Below are 16,872 nucleotides of genomic sequence, written 5' to 3'. Positions count from 1 at the left end.
CAAAAAAATTTTAAAATTGTCAATTTTATGATAAATTCAACAGGAATTGTTTTTCAAGAAATCCAGGTAAAGATGAACCGGAAGTAGAGACTGGTAAGATTTCAGAGATCAAAACGACCTAAGGAACCATAAATAACGAGAATCTGTGGAAATCAATAATTCTGGAGGAACTTCCTGGAACCAGGATGAGCAACAGAGGTCAAATAAAAGAGACAGGGATCAAGACAGACAATGTGGAATTGGTAAGTTTCTTTTATTGGATACCAATTGATAATCAAAGGCTAAGAAGCAGGTTTCTCTTGCAGAAGAACAGGGAATCCGGTTGCAGCTTCACTGCTTTCTGCGATACAAAGAAACAAGAAGTTCAGAAGCAGTCAGAATCCCTAGAATTGTCCTCAATAGCAGCCAAAGTTGAAGAAGAAAATGTCCATTGGATTTACAATGAGATCGCTCAGCATTTCAGTGAAACAAGACACTCCCCATGGCCACAGGTGGCTGAATTTATCTCCAGTCTTCCTCCTGGATCATCTCTCGTGGACATTGGATGCGGGAATGGAAAGTATCTCCTTGCACGGGAGGACATCATCAAGATTGGCTGCGATCGGAGCGAAGTTCTCCTGGGAGTTTGTCAGGAGCGACAGCTGAATGCCTTCCTGTGTGACTGCCTGGCTGTTCCTGTGCGAGACAACTCAGTCAGTGCTTGCATCAGTATTGCCGTCATCCATCATTTGGCTTCTAAAGAACGACGCCTGCAGGCTGTGAAGGAGATGGCGAGAATTCTGGAGAAATCAGGTCGAGGATTGATCTATGTTTGGGCAAAGAATCAGGAGGCGGATAGAAGGAAATCCAGCTACTTGAGACAAAATAAGAAATCATCCAAAGCTCCTCCATCGCCTCTAGCAGCCGAAGAAGTGGTTGTGGATGAAAAACTCCCACTTCCGGTGCACACAAACAGAACGCAGTTCCTCCACAGAGACATCCTGGTTCCGTGGAAGCTGAAGGATGGCACGGAAAACAGCAAAACCTTCCTTAGATTCTATCACGTCTTCGAGGAGGGAGAACTTGAGGAGCTCTGTGGTCAGGTGCAGGACATCCGTGTCATCAAATCCTACTACGATCAAGGGAATTGGTGTGCAATCTTTGAAAAAATATAGCCCAGTTGTAACCCCCACAAAAAATTGTTCTTTATTCATCCTGATTCATTCCTTACACCAAAGAACTGTAGAACAGCTTCATGATCGTAATTCTCGAGAAGCTGAACAAACTGCTGCAGTTTGCTCTTCACATTGCTGCCACGAAATTTGTTCCAATCAATGAAGAGATCCGTGAGGAAGCCATGAAAACGATCAACGAGAACACGATCCTTCCCCACGCTCTGTGTGATCTCCTTCTGATTCATGTAGATCTCACGCCATTCCTTGCAGAGAACCCCAAGATCATCCTCCCCGCGGATGTCAAGTTCAAGAAGAGCCTGAAAGAGTTTGTGATCTCGAGACATTTTGATGTGACGCACAAGGACAGGCTCAATGAGTTTCAGGATGTGTCCAATGCAATTTGGATTCATGTCCGTGGAAATCTCCAGCTTTATGCGCTTCTTCGTGATCTCTCGCGTGAGGACATCCTTGATGATGGAAATGGTTGAGATGTTGTCACTCCGGAATTCTGCCTCACCTTTCTTGTACTCACACCTCAGCAGTGATCCTATGAGGACATTCTCAAATGTCAGCACCGAAGTGTCTCCGGAAGAGAGCTTTTCAGGAATCTCTGGGACACAGTGGCTGATCCAGCTGTGCATCTCTGACAAACTAAATGCTCCACGGAGCGTGAGGCTGCTGTAGGGACGTGTTTCGTCGAATTTGTGGGTGCGAACGTGCAGGGAGAGTGGCTTTATGGGATACTCTCGCAATTGGCTGCATTTTGGCTGGAGCACAGGAGTTATGAAGGCCTGAAGGGTACCATGCTGTCCCTCAATTGTACGGATCTTGAGATCTACGCGACTTGTGTTGAGTTGACATCGATAAGTGGCCAGGAGGCAGTTCCCACTCTGAAAAGACAAATAAATCTTGGTTTTTGGAGATCCTGTCAAGCATTCTTCCAAGCTTCCTTGTCTTTTTCACGCAGAAGTTTCCCCGAAAATTCTTAATTAAAGAACAACAAAAAAATAACGAAAAAAATCCCAAAAATGGATATCTTTTGATCTTGATTCCCTTAAAGATCAAGCAGAACGCGATGCGAGTGAATTGCATTAAATCCGTGGGGAGAGATAGGGAATCTAAATTAAATTACCAATGGGTTGCATTCACTGAAGCTGACAACTGCGGTGTTCTTTTCAACGTCCAGCAATTCAAGGGGAACGTCGCTCTGCAGCAGAATGTATTCAATGGATGCTGGAATTTCTATTGAGAGATCATACGACGCATCTTCACGGCAGAGAACCATCTAAAGAAAGAAGAAAATAAGAGAAAGAGGAGGAAAGCAAAGCTGGCAAATAGCATACAGAATCATTCACGTTGAGCATGGGAATGGCAGAGAGTCCAGAAGACATTGCTTGCGTTGATTGTTGGTATTTCTCTCGTTCACGAGCTACTCGAGATTCCAGCTCGGCAATCTCAGATCTGAAAGGGAAAGACATTTTTTGGAGATTGCGCCAGATGAGGAATTTTCAGTGATTTCATGCACCTCAGCCTGGCTATTCGGAGATTTGTATCATTGGGGAAGTTCATTGTGCCACTGTTTTGATTATCACTGATACTCCTGGCCACGCATTGTGTTGTCAGCCCAAAGATTCGCCCTGTGTACGTGCAAACAACTACTTCTGCATACCCAACAGCAGCAAAGGTTCCACCCTGAACGCTTGAAATGCTCTCATTGTAATTCTGCAAAGGAAACCATCATTATCCCTCATGGAACTCAAGAACTTCTTCCGATAAAAACCTCAATAAAGAGCTGCCTGGATTCCAAATCAATCTCATTATCTTCGGATTTCATTGAATAAATCTGAAGGGTTCCATCTCTTCGTCCCAGAATCAGCTCTTCCTTTCCATCTCCAGTCAAATCGAAGGTGTTAATGCAAGACACGGCACTGCTATGCTCAGCATCATCCACTAAAACTTCCTCGGAAACTGATAAGAAAAATTCTCCATTAAAATCTCTCCAAACGGATACAGGATAGAACAAGGACCTTCCATGCTGAAGTGACCAATTTTATACAGGATGACCTTCCCATCGGAGAATCCGCAGATCAATTTATCCCCCAATCCTTTGGGAACATGCATAATTGTTGGGACACTATTGAGTTCAATGGTTTGTCGTACGCGACAATGCTCAAGGATTCTAAGGACTCTTCCAGAGCACGCCAGTATTGTGATTATCCTGTTGCTCTGCAGATAAAACCCAAAGAAACGGAAGATTTATTTGAAAATAACGACGAAAAGTCAAGAAATCTCACATTATTGGGGCAGAGTGCAACAACATCAACGATCGTATCCCCACAGAGATAACTTCCAACATCCTTGCAATCCCTGTAGTGGTTGTACACGTGATTCCCACAAACAAGGAGATCAGCTCCACTCACGAACATCGATTTGATACTCTCAGTGAGATTCGTATCAAATGAGAGGAACATTTTGCCTTTCTTGCTGAATCCATGTACCTTATTCTCCATTGCAACGAACATCTTATCAGCCAACGTCCCAGGAGCCCCACCAAGTTGCACGGAAGTTACTTTTGGACCCGGAAGTGTCTTGAAATGCACCTGAATTTCATCTTTCTTGGATGAAATTAACTGAATCACCCCCTCTTGGTCACCAATGATTAACTGAGAAGACCAATAAAATTATTTTATGATTTTTATGAGAGAAAAATGATTAACTTTTAACTCACTTTTTGCTGATATTTAGGCATCTCAGCCGGAATTAGCTTCATGCAATGCGGGATTATTACCCCAACATCCAAATAATCAACTCTTGTTAGTTCCAATTCCATTATTGGAATTTTAGGAATATTCTTCGTATAAAGCAGGAAGGAAATATCTTCCAAGATTTAGGATTTGTTTGTCAGGGATGTCTCCAAGGAAACGTTTTTATTACAGTCATGTTTCGTTTAAAGGACTTTTTGTGTCTCAATTAACAAATTTTTAAACGTGTATTCTTTATGGCGTTTATAGTCATGAGACGAAATCCTCGTCAAGGTATTCTATTACATACATAAGCCTTATATTCTATAAACAGATTTATGGTTCTTCAGTCTCAATCATAGCCTGATGAACTCTGGACAAAAATTGCAATGCCCCATCTTAAAAAACAAGGAGCAAGGAGCCTGTTTGGATTTCCAAAAATCCCCTAAAAGTACTAAAAATTCAGATTTCTTTTTTTCCTGTAAAAAAAATTTCATTAAAAAAATAAAAGGATTTTTTTAACGTTATAAAAAAACATTTGGCGTTAAATAGAAAACGTCAAATATTATAAGAAACGTCAAACGTTGGTCGTACAAATGAATGTCAAATATTGTCACACGTTAAAAAAGTATCGACAAACGTTAAAAAATTGACAAAAAAACGTTAGCAACATTAATCTTCTGAAAAAACGTCAAACATCAGAAAATAAACGTAAAATAGTTGAAATAGAAACGTCAAACGTTAAAAAATACATTGGACGTTAGAAAAAAAAGTCAGACGATAAAACGAACTTCAAGTATCAAAAAAGGCGTCATAGTTTGAAAAAAAGACATAAAACTTGAGACGTTAGAAAAGAAATATCAAGTTATTTCTAATTAAAAAAGAAACTCAAATCACCTTCTTGAATAGATTTCTGGCTACGCATTCTTTCTTCCATTTGCCTTCAAATTTCTTTCTGAAGCAGCTTCTCACTGTTCTGTAGCTTCCTTAACTTCCTTTCGGTACACATTTTATGTTTTTATGTTTAGGTTAACTTTTATGAATTCAGGCTTAGCAATTCAGGATCCTTAGCAGATTTTTCCAAATATAAATTTGAAGTGTTTTTTTTTTTTTCTAAAATCCTTCAAGGTAAAGGACCTATAAAATCGCCATTTTCGGTATCGTTGAAAGGCCTTCATTTTGAGAGAAACTGAAAATCGATGTAGAAACGTCATACTGCGAGACATCACTGTAATTTTAAATCAGCAGTAGCTGAATATTTAACGATTATATTCTTTTTTTTTTAGTAAAAACTCACATTATGTATGTATATATAATTTATTCACTTATCCCTTTTCTTAAAAATTTCCATCTTCAATTTGCATTACAGTGTTTCCTTTTTACGGTAAAATTTTTTACGTAAATTAGTAAAATGAGCTACAGCTGTAAAGGGTCAAAGAAAAACCTTATAATTCTCATTGTTTAATTATATTTTCTACGATGATTTTTGAAAATTAAAATAGTAAATCGGGAAGCACAGTAATTTTTCTTTCTTCTTTTTTTTCATTTAAAAATCACTCCCTCTCATCTACTTCCATCCTAACACTTTCATTTGATTTAAAATAATCTTCACTATAAAATTATTTGTTCAGTACAATTACATTATAATTTTATATCAAAAGAAGCATTACAGTATGTTGTTGCTCTATGTTCTTCTTTTTTTTTCTTTTCTAAAATGGGATTTTTTTTTGTATTAAAATTATTTTTATGGACAGATCTTGTTCGTTTTTTTCTAACACCAGTGTTTATTAAAAAATCTATTTAGCTCCATCTCGAGGGATTTCTATCTTCGGAATTTAACACAAATATTTTATCGTTTTTTTAGTTTTTTTTTTTTTGCTTTATTGCTGGTGCTTGGCAACGCTCGAGACCATTTTATTTATTGTTTTCTTTTGAGTTTCAAAACACTTCATTTTTTTTCTAAAAGAACTACACAATTAATTGTCTTCCCTTAATCATGTTGATCTCATTGTTTTTTTATTTATTTATTTATTTAAAATATCAACTATATGTATATTCTATTAATATAAACAATTCTACGGTGGAAATTTCACTGAAAGTTTTTATTTTTATTAATAAAGAAAAGTACAAAGAAGTGATAAATTAAGTTGAAAAATCATAGTAAAAATGTCTTTTCTTGTGAATAAGCTTAAAATCATTTTTATTTTCATGCATTAACGGCTGGTTTTCCTTAGCTCTTTTTCAGTGAAATTTCCCATCGTAGAATTGGTGAACTATATTAATTGTAATATTTATTACGAATTAAAATTATAACATAAAATTATATAAAGCACAAGTTAGTGTTAATAATTCTTGTCTCTTGATTCATCATCAAGTTATAATAATATTCAAGCATCATATATAAATTTATTAATGCGATTTTTTTCAATATATACAATGCACAAAAAATTAGGGTCTCTATATGCTGTAATAATTTTCATTGGGATTTTCTCATTTGTCCTTTTTCAAATTGCAGGGATATAAAGGGGTAGATTCGGATATAAATCTTTTCTTTTCTTTCCTTACAATTCGTCAGTTATAAGATTTTTGGTATTCCGGGAAAAATCTTATAAAATTTTGACATTTTATTTCTTTCTTTAAACAGATTTTCAAAAGAAAATTACTTTTCTAGAGCTCTTTAAAGTTCTTTCTGACTGTTTTCTGGTACAAAGCATTTTTTGTTTTTCTTTTATAGAACGACAATGGAACGATTTAAAAACTCAATCTGTCAAAATCTTACAACAAACTTTCAAGTTATTAAGAAAAAAAAAAAGATTTTTATCAGAATCTACCCTAAAGTTACAGGAAACTTTAGGGTGGAATCTCTCATTCAATAGCAGTGTGTGATAGTCTATTTAAACTGATCTTTGATTAATTAAAAATCTCTTTAATAAATAAATTTTAAATGAAATGTAAAAGAAGAAAAAGAAGAATGAGCGTTTCAAGCCCTCTGATTCGCTAATTAAATCGGGCTAGTCGTTTTCATTGGCTACCGAATGGGGTGGATCTGCAGTGCAAAATTAATTTAAACAGAAAATTTCTTTTGCTTTTAAAAGAATTTTCTTAATGTAATTTGTTAATTAATTTACACTACTAAAAAATTTGAGATTCACATCCTTTTCAAAAAGTCGACAAGAACAAACTTCCGATTTTTTTTTTGCTTCACAAAGATCAAAAATTTTGAATTTGATTTATTTTTTCGAACCATGAGAAAAATTTTGCACATATACATCAAAATTTGCCATTAAAATAGGAAAAGAAAATTCCATTAAAAAATCAACTATTAAATACAAAAATTTTAAATTTATTCGTCAATATTTTCGCTGTGAACTTTAGGACTGCAATTGAACTAAAAGAAAAAATTGAGTTAACTTTTTTTATCTGGCAGAAAATATTTTATTGCTCACACGGTTTTAAATATCATTTTTGTGCACGTGAGAAAGGAAAAATAAAATATAGAAACAGAATAGAATATAAATATTATCTGGTATACACAATCATTTTATGGTCAATTTGTTTCATTTTTATATTTAAATGCAAACTTATTTTTTTATTATTTATTTATTTTGTGTGTTGAAATATTTTAAAAATTACCAAAAAAAAAAAGCTGAAAACCATGCAAAAATTTCTTACAAAACGTGTGTGTATGTTGTGTGTCTTTCTGTTCTATAAAAAATGATAAAAATTTCTCCCCCAAATGACTCATGGTATTTGATTGTTGTTGTTTGTTTTATTCTCTCTCCCTCCCCCTGTCCCTTTTGCATATAGTATTAGTTATGGGGAGGGGGGAGGCTTATACAGTGAAAGATAAGGAAAAATTACTTGTTCGACCTAGATGTTGTTATTTTCATTTTTTTTTATCTTCCATAATCATTAAAAATTGTTCTCTCTGCAGCAAGTTTTCCCACGTTTCGGTATTAAAATTCAATCACGTACATTATGAATGGTAGGGAGTTACGTAAGTAGCTGGGAAGAGTCCTTTTCTATTGCCAATCTCACCACTCCACCAATGCTCATCTGCCCTATCCGTGACTGTGATTACATCCCCACGCCTAAAGTCCAATTCCCCAGATTCCTGCGGTATAAAGTCATAGAGAGCCTGGACGAGTGTCTGGAAAAAGGGAAAGATTTTTCTTACCGTTATTTTTCCATCAAAGAAATCCTTAAATTCCACACAAATCCATTCCTTAATTACAAAAATAAACCTTTTTTTTAGTTATTAACTAACCTCTTCAGGAATCATATCACGTAGTTTGACATCTTGAGAACGAGATACACTGGCCGTACGATGGTACTCCACCAATTCATTCAGGGAATTGAATTTAACGACCCACAGGAAGAATTTTCCTTGTGCATCGCGCAACACTTTGAAGTGCTGAACACCATCGGAACATCTACATTTAATAGAGAGAGAAAGATGAAAGGCATTACGTAAAAGTATTTTAATCACAAATTCTCTGCATTTTTTAAACACAAATTTTGTGGAGAAAAGTGAAAAGATTATTATTTATTTCACCTATTCAATATTGTTTTACATTTTCTCTCTTTCGGAATTAATTTTTTAGAGGTAAAAGATTTTATTTGAAAAACTCACAAAATGAGCATTTTTATCTTTTCTTAAAAGTTATTCAATTTATTCAGGTTGATTTATTTTTTTTAATTTTGAAGTGAGTTGAGAAAATTTGTAAAACATGGCTTAGAAATGTAATAAAAGGTTTTTAATTTTACAGAAAAAACGAATATATTAAGTTAAAAATTTCAGAACTTTAAAGAAAGTCCAAAAATTTCGGTTAAAAATTGACTTTTCACATAAAAACCTAAAAAGTACTAAATTCAAGCCAAAGAAGTTCTATATTTAAGCTGACAAAGTACTAAATTGAAGTCGAAGAAGTTCTAAAAAGCTAGCAAAGTACTAAATTCAAACCAAAAATGGACTTAAATCAAGTTTAAGGACTATATTATAAATTCAAGTCGAAAAAGTACAAAATTCGAGCCTAAATGTGCTAAAATCAAGCCTAAATGTACTAAATTCAAGCTAAAAGAATTTATTCGGTTTTTAATCCTAAAAAGGCTCCGATTCAGAAGGCAAGGCCTATACAAAACTACCTACTAAATTCATGGCGAAAACATTAATTGGTTTAATGATAACTCGTCCTTTCTTGTACTAAAATTTTTAGAACAACTACAACATTTCGGATATTATTGTCTCCTTCCTCAGGTCAGTTTATTAAAAATTTTGAAGCTATAAATAAACCAGTTTATTTCCTCACTTTTGTAAAACATTTAAAAAAAAATCATTACAAAAGCTCTGACTGTCTCATATCTCTGCCAAAGGCAACACAATCTTTTAATCCAACCAAGTGCTGTGTTTTATTAAATTTTTAAAATTCACAACATTCCATGTGAAATTGTGAGAGATGTTGTTTTATTTTTCTTTTCCATTTATCTCCGATTAAACTTCCCTGATGTGTTAAACAATTAATTGAATTTATTCTCCTCTGATTAGTTTACCATGTTGTTTGTTTCTTTACTCAATTAAAAATAAATAAATTTACTTTTATTCAACTTTTAGTACATTTGAGACAAATACCTCCTAAGAAATTTCCATAGAAAAAAAATTATGTATTGAAATTAAAATCTCATTTTATGCGAGAAATGTGAGATGTTGTGTAGAGTTTATGTGAATTCATCTTCGAAGTATGTATGATTGAGAAATTAATAAAACAGGGCAGTCTTGCTTGGCATAGAAGCATAAAATAAAAATTATTAATTTACTTACTTGACGGAAAGAGAGAAATCTCCTGGACTCGATTCACTTATTCTAATCAAAAATGCTCCCTCGTGTTTATTTGATAGCAACTTTTCCGCATCAGCTCTCGTGATTCTTCCGTAGTACCAACTGAAAGGAATAAATGGGCATTTAGAGAAGAGTTATTATTGCAATGTTGGAAGAATATTTTCTCTCTTACCCATGATTCTTCATTTCGATATAATTGCTGGGTATTAGGCCCTCCTTGCCGTCCAATTCGGCTCTGTACCAGTTCATGTCATCTTCCATATTTAAAATCTATAAATACATACAAATCACTGTAATTAAATATTCTGATATGTGAAAAGTCTTATAGGAAATGTAAAAGATCAATTAAATTCTTACATGATTTTTTTCTTTCTTTCAAAGTTACATCCCAACATCACGAATAGCATCATCTCCCCAATAAACATTTATTATTTTCAATTTTCTCCCATTCATCTCCCGTTTCTTTCAAATGAGATTTTCTTCTTCTTTAATATATGACTTATCAATGAAATCCCTCTTCTCATTATTGCAATTTATGATCTTTCTTCTAATGTTAAATTCGCATCATCTATTTGCCAAGTTCCCTATTTTTCTTTCTCTTTATTTTTTGCCTCTTGAGCTATAACAAATAAATCTCTTCGCATTCTGGGAACTATCTTTGACTTTAATGTTGGTATCGTTGCATATCCCACTTCTCATGACAAAATTTCTCAATAAGCGCCCAATTGAGTGGAAAACGGCTAAAACATGCATATAGAGCCCCAGCAACACACAGAAGAAAACAGACCACTCAACAATTCCAACATTTCTTCATTTCCATTGATAACATACAATTTTTGTGATGAATTTTTTCTCTCTTCTCCTCTTCTCTCTCTCTCACTATCGCCTCTATATGTTGGCTGAATGTGTGTTATGTTTATTTTCATTTTTGCTATTTACTGGAAAGTGACGAACAAGACAGTGCGAAGGCAGTAAAAAAAATCTCTTGAGAAAATTGAATATTTACACGTTTCTTCTATAAGAAGGCACACACTCACGGCTGATTTGACTGCGGTATGTATGTAATGATGGAAAAAGGGGAAAAAGAGAGGAAAATGTGGAATTCACAAATTCTAGAACACAATTTGCCGTTTATTTACATTTCTTCCCTCTCTGTCTATTATTTTATGCTGTCCCTGTCTGTCGTGCATGTGGCGGAAGAATGTATAAATATAAATTCTCTATAAGACGCACACATTGCTGCAATTTATTTGCATTATTGTGGGTCAAAAATTGTAATACTTTTGCTATTTTGTAATCCAATAAAATGCTTTTTAAGTTCCTCATGCAACTCAATCTAATGTAGGGAAGATCGGGACTTGGTGAGTCAATTTGTAATGAGTTCAAACGCTTCTTTAAATTGTTAAATAATTATTTTCTTTTAATGTATTAATTTATTATTTATTTAAATGAATCAAAGAATAATGCAAAGACCTTTAACTTTTTTATGTGAATATTATGATTACCAATAAGAAAGAATAAGTAGTAACAAAACATTTAGCATCCCATTTGATTAAAAATTTGTTTAAACTTCTGGCGGACACTGCTTTCTTCCATTTTGTTCTTTTTATCTTAAGCGAACCTTAAGATAAAAGATCAAGATTGAAATGCTTTCTATAATTTTACTTTTACCGCAAATTTTTAAGTGATTGAAAGTTCATTCTTAGTAGTAATAATCTGCATTAATAAAGGCATTTTGAGATGAAACATGTTTAGCAATACTCAAGTTTGGTTTGTCCATTGGCTATTGAAGCTGCTTCCATCCATTGAAGTATATTTTAATGCATTTTTATCACTTTTAGTTTGGTGATCGTAATCTCTCTTTTACCCTTCATTTTTTTCTGGAACATCATCAATAATCATCCTGGGTGGGATTGCAATTATCAGAGCTTTTTTCAAAAAAAAATTTATTGGTTTTTTTTGCTAATATATCGCCTGACCCAAGTATTATGAACTATTCCTATCTTTTAATTGTGGAATTCAGTTCATAACACTTGGGCCAGGCGATATACCTTTTCAAAATACAACGACGAAACATTAGCGTGAATGTTTCACACATTTACATAAATTAAAAATATAACGTTATTGTTTGTAATTTAAGCAAAACTATCAGATTATTGGTAAATCATTTTTAGTGTTTGGATAACCATAATTTTCCATGAAGATCATGATTCAATACCTTTATTACTTCATTATAATTCTCTAGTTCAATATGTAGAATCATTTATTTGAATTTCATTAAACTATAACAATAAATAGTCGTAGATTTCGCAGAAATAAGTTGATTCATGAATCGTATATTTTCTATGATATCGTAAACACATAATCAGTAGTATTTTATGGTTGAAAAAGAGAAAAAAAAATCAAATCTCTTATCTGATAAGTTGTTGTTTTTGTGATAAAGTTAAAGTCAAGAAGTTCAAATTGAAAATAAATCTGTAATGTTTTCTTTTCAATTTTTAACACAAATTTTCACCTTCTGCCAATAGGTAGGTAAACTTTGCAAAATTCTTGTAATTCATACAGAACCTATATACAACAAGAGAAGAATCTAGAGTGGAGTGAGAAGGTCAAGAAGGTGGTAAGATGTAGCGAAGAAAGGAATATGAGTCACGCTTTTGTCGGTGGAATTTCTTCTCTTATACACGAGTTTCAAAGCAGAAGGAAGAAAAAAATAAGAAAGAAGTTAGTGCGAAAGAAAAAAATAAGCACACCATCGGTCAGCTAGAGCCACAGCAACAAATACCACCAACATTGGGTTTTTCAGAGATTCCTTCTTCAAAAGAGCGCATTTTCTTGAGAGCACTGTGAAACTGGTTAAAAACTCCTTGTGTTGTATATATTTTTATTCTTTTCTGTTAACTACACATCTTGTTAAACTCTCGTTGCTGCGGTGCATTTGCACACCAACAATCTCTCCGGCGTGTCTCCCCAAAATGAAAAAGCATAAAATATATAAATGAACATAGCTGATGCGATATACAACAATTCAGACGACTCTCTCGCATATATAGGGGGCCTTCTTCACCTGCACGGTGAAAGAGCATAAGAGCATTGATGCATGAGAAAACCAGTCGGACAGATTTTGCAAATAGATAGGGAGGGATATTTTTTCGGACATTTACACTAAATGAATATTTTTTCCATCCTTTTTATTACTTCTCTTTCATTTCAACCATTCTCCCCGTTCCATATTAAGCAGAAGACCATACAAAGTAAGGAATAGCCCGAATGACCACAGAGATGTGGCCAAAAAGAAACAAATTGATATAAAATACTCAATAAATTTATTAAGATTTTCACAAGATGATGTGAATAATTTTGAGAGAATTTTTAGCAAATAAAATATTTCACAAAATTCTTTCGACCAAATACAGAAATAATGTAGAATGAAAGAAGGATAAGAATACAAATTTTCATACCATCCAAAATTTCTCCATCCCACCCACACCCAAAATATACAAAGCTCAAACATTTTGCGGCAAAATCTCTGAAAAAAAATAGCTCAAGCTTGGAATTGTTTATTTTTTCTCAATGGAAAAGACATTGGCTCAATATTTGATGAATATCTCTGTAAATTTTTTATGTTTAGCAAGTTAAATAAATTTTAATGCCCCCATGGGAAACTTTTATGTGTCCATAATCGCATTCTCAAGAGTTTCTTGCTTAGTTGGACAAAAAAATCCCAGAAGAACATTTTCAACGCAAAGCAATTTAGAAGATTTATTTAAAGGAAAAAGTTTCCTCTGAAATCACAAAGTTTGCAGAAAATTGCATTTCCAAATCAACTTTAATGGAAAATGGTGAAAAAAAGTGTTTTTAGTTGAATTTTAAATGGTGAGAGAAATTTTAAATAAATAAAATGATCGCGCATCATTCATCGCAAGCCAAAAATTCGTATTTATAAAGTAAATATTTATTTCAAAGATCGTCATTTCAAGATCATTCACCTAATATGAATAGATGAGGAGATTTATTGAAAGAAAACAGTTTAAAAATCTCTTGAAGATACATTAATACAAATTCCAGCATTCCCCAAACTCTTTTCCGAAACATTTCATCTTACATATTCATCTCAAAAAGCATTTTTTAGGGATTAATATTCAAGAGGAGGGAACGTTTTTTTTCAATAAGATTATTCCACAAGAATTTTCTCAATCCTCCTCCTCAATTGAAGTAGAAAAGATTTTGTGGAGAAGCCCCATCAAGAAAAATCTAAATGTGTGAAATTGTCAGTGGAGCACTTTAAGAGACACAATAATACTACTAAAAGACCAAAATCAATGAACTTTTACGATTTATTATCTTCCTTCGCACTCATACTTTCCCATTGTCTGTCTCCAGAACTTTTAAGAGGATTTTCTTTGAGAAGAAAATACCCTTTTACTCACATATTGCACCAATTATGTCACTGAGAATTATTCAAATTGAATTAGAAGCTCCTCTTCAGGGTGCTGCACAAAGTATTGATGGGAAAGTGAAGTTTTACTCAATTATCGTCTTTTGTGAGGATAAATTTGAAATCACGACATTTTCAGAGAGACCCATTATCATATTTTAACTTTTTCAGAACCAATTCTTATTGATTTTCTTTGTATAAATTCTTCAAAAACTTTTTTTTATTACGTTTATTACGCATTCAACGCAAATTCTCAAGTCGAAGAATGTTTTTATTCAATATTTTGTCATAAAAGGGCCATAAAAATTTTTTTTTGAATCAAATAAAAGAAAAATGCATGATTTTGAATAAAGATTTTCAAAGACATTTGAATTGTTAGAGGTGCTATTCAAGCCCAGAAATCAAGTAAGAACCAAAATCAGGCCAAAGAGGATGTTTGGGTGTCTAAAAATCATTAAAAGCTCAAGAAATTTGTGTATTTTAGGGCTAAAAATTAGAAAATAAATGTCAAACGATAGGAAAGAAATGCCAAATAATAAAAAGAACTATCAAATGATAGAAAATATTTGTCAATTTTATTAGACAAATCAAATGTTAATACATAAAACATGTCAAACATAAGCTGGAAAATATAAAAATTTTGAAAATAAATGTCAAACGATAAAAGGTACGTCAAATATTACCAAACATTCGGTAAAAGCTGGTGATTTTAATGCAGCAGCTATTACTTCATTAACCTCGACACATTACTCCTTAATTAATTTCCTTAATTATTTTTTTAACGACCATTTAAAGAAAAAATCTTATATTTTATAAGAATTCAAAAAAACTTGACATAACTTTGCTATCTCAAATAATTTAAATTTCCTTTCTTTGCCAACCTCAGTAAAAGGCCTAAATTCATTGTTTTTTTTTTTAATTAATAAGAAACAGAAAGACTTCCAAAAAATGCCTTTCAGACTTAAAATCTTTCATAAATAGGGAACCCCCAGAAGCAGTAAAAAAAATCTTCTCATTTCACTGGAATTCAAATTGAAAAAAAAATCCGATTAAATGCTGAACAGTAGCAAATTATTTCTCTATGGCGAAAAGCAAAGCAGAAATCCATTTCCCGCATTTCACGCAATTACTTCCTTTCTGAGTTATGGTGCGTCAATTGAGCTTTTTTTTCCTCTTTGGAATTGGGGACATATTTGTGTGAGAAGCCAAACAAATAATCGCGAACTTGGTAAATTGCGACATGAGTGCGTAGGAAGTGTTTGTAAGGAAAGGCCTCTTTTGGTTTTAGATTGCCAAGGTCGTTCAAGGTCTCACGCGTGTACAGTCACTTAATGTGAGCTGATGCACCTTGCTGAGATGCTGCTAATCCGGAGAATCAAGCGTGACGACGACAGAATATGGAATTCTGAGAATTCCACAGCAGGAAGCTCTCTATATGAATCAGTGGGTGTTGTTTATATGATGGAGATGGATTTGATTGGAATGTGTGCATCAAGGATTATCCTACAAGGATATTCAATGCTAGAAGATGGGAGAGCTTGAAGAACAAATTCTACTTGGTCGGAACTCTCGACCACCTACACAAGCAAAAGGCGATAGAGATGGTGCCGGAACGAGTTGGATCGTTTTTTTTTTTTTTTGGGTTCTTTTTCTCTCATCTCTCATGCCTTTTGGCCTGTGTTCTGTTCTTTGCTTTTATGTGCCATTTGCATAAAAAGCCATTGAGTTGTGGCACAGGAATTGTAGTGTAGAGTCTGTGTCTGATTTGCTGGGGCGCACAAAAGACTGCACCGATGTGGGAGATTTAATTGAAGGGAAACCAAGCACAATTGAGCCACGACGGAGTCAATGGTGTGCTGCTGCCCGTGAGACAATCGCGCGGAATTCCACTGAGAATGCGCGCATGTTGATTGAGCCACGGACGTACTCATTTCACATCCTCCTGACCATGAGATGCGACATCCAACAATAGCAGCCTTCTCCCTCCACCCATCGCTCCATAAGAGCCCATACCCGCAAATAGCCTGATGTATTGTCAATTGATTCATAAACTGGGTGTATTCCCAGATTTATTTACCTTCAAAATCTGTCCCTTCCGAAAGCTCAGCTCATCGTCGGCAGTGGCACTGAAATCGTGCTTCGCTATCGCCTCCATTCCGTCGCTATACCTTCCCCGTTCGCCAGTGATGAGTCAATTGGAGGAGATTCCTTCTGCTTTGGCGCACCCACAGACCACACCAAACTTCTCGATTGTAGCACACACAGAGCACCAACAGAAACGTACACGGGTTGATGTGAACTTTTTTGGACTCCTCTTGGGTGTCACTTTCGCTTCTTTCAGCCACCTTTTCTCACCCTCACTTTTTTTTTGCTCCCACCGCACACACGCACTTCCAACGTTACTCACGACGCCCCCTCAGGTACTGCAACAATTTCACACACCTTTCCCCTTTTGCAATGGATCCCGTTGCACTTTCTTCACGAATATCAGTGAGCTGCGTATGGATGAATCACAAAATAATTTATTTTTTCCGGAGCGAAAAATAAATGTACATATATCTTTTTCCTCACTGTCAAAACTTGAAACTCAAATGAAATATGTTTCAATCATACTTATTATTGTGTTTCACGTTTTGTGAAACATTTTGTTTTAATGAATGAAATTTTGGTAACTTTGCATCTTGGGAATTTTGTTTATAAAAA

The 16,872-nt window shown here is 34.1% G+C and overlaps 3 protein-coding genes across 4 annotated transcripts; 1 reads left to right on the top strand and 2 right to left on the bottom strand.

Moving 5' to 3' along the window:
* Window positions 1-21: 21 nt before the first annotated feature.
* On the top strand, window positions 22-1,193 carry LOC129786135 (alkylated DNA repair protein alkB homolog 8-like). 2 transcript variants are annotated; one of them, XM_055820973.1, is made up of 2 exons: window positions 22-242; window positions 306-1,193. In XM_055820973.1, the coding sequence occupies exons 1-2, from the start codon at window positions 186-188 to the stop codon at window positions 1,152-1,154; spliced, it is 906 nt and encodes a 301-aa protein (XP_055676948.1). In that variant the 5' UTR covers window positions 22-185; the 3' UTR covers window positions 1,155-1,193. The 2 variants fall into 2 exon arrangements, with proteins under 2 accessions (XP_055676948.1, XP_055676949.1); XM_055820974.1 differs by having other exon boundaries at window positions 28-242; window positions 309-1,193.
* Window positions 1,160-4,014, bottom strand: LOC129785992 (Bardet-Biedl syndrome 7 protein homolog). Its single transcript, XM_055820735.1, has 8 exons — window positions 3,883-4,014; window positions 3,449-3,817; window positions 3,182-3,380; window positions 2,935-3,122; window positions 2,680-2,876; window positions 2,498-2,615; window positions 2,287-2,439; window positions 1,160-2,044 (listed from the first exon to the last, which is right to left on the bottom strand). Exons 1-8 carry the CDS (start codon window positions 3,982-3,984, stop codon window positions 1,190-1,192), a joined length of 2,181 nt encoding a protein of 726 aa, XP_055676710.1. The 5' UTR covers window positions 3,985-4,014; the 3' UTR covers window positions 1,160-1,189.
* Window positions 4,015-7,306: 3,292 nt separating this feature from the next.
* Window positions 7,307-16,762, bottom strand: LOC129786159 (growth factor receptor-bound protein 2). The gene is made up of 5 exons (XM_055821007.1): window positions 16,247-16,762; window positions 9,904-10,001; window positions 9,714-9,833; window positions 8,163-8,328; window positions 7,307-8,045 (listed from the first exon to the last, which is right to left on the bottom strand). The coding sequence occupies exons 1-5, from the start codon at window positions 16,322-16,324 to the stop codon at window positions 7,872-7,874; spliced, it is 636 nt and encodes a 211-aa protein (XP_055676982.1). The 5' UTR covers window positions 16,325-16,762; the 3' UTR covers window positions 7,307-7,871.
* Between the last annotated feature and the right edge of the window lie 110 nt (window positions 16,763-16,872).

The sequence above is a fragment of the Lutzomyia longipalpis genome, chromosome 1 (genome assembly GCF_024334085.1).
Source record: "Lutzomyia longipalpis isolate SR_M1_2022 chromosome 1, ASM2433408v1".
In the NCBI taxonomy this organism is placed as follows: domain Eukaryota; kingdom Metazoa; phylum Arthropoda; class Insecta; order Diptera; family Psychodidae; genus Lutzomyia; species Lutzomyia longipalpis.
The sequence above is the reverse complement of the archived record's forward strand: the minus strand, read 5'-3'. Positions and strand labels throughout refer to the sequence as shown.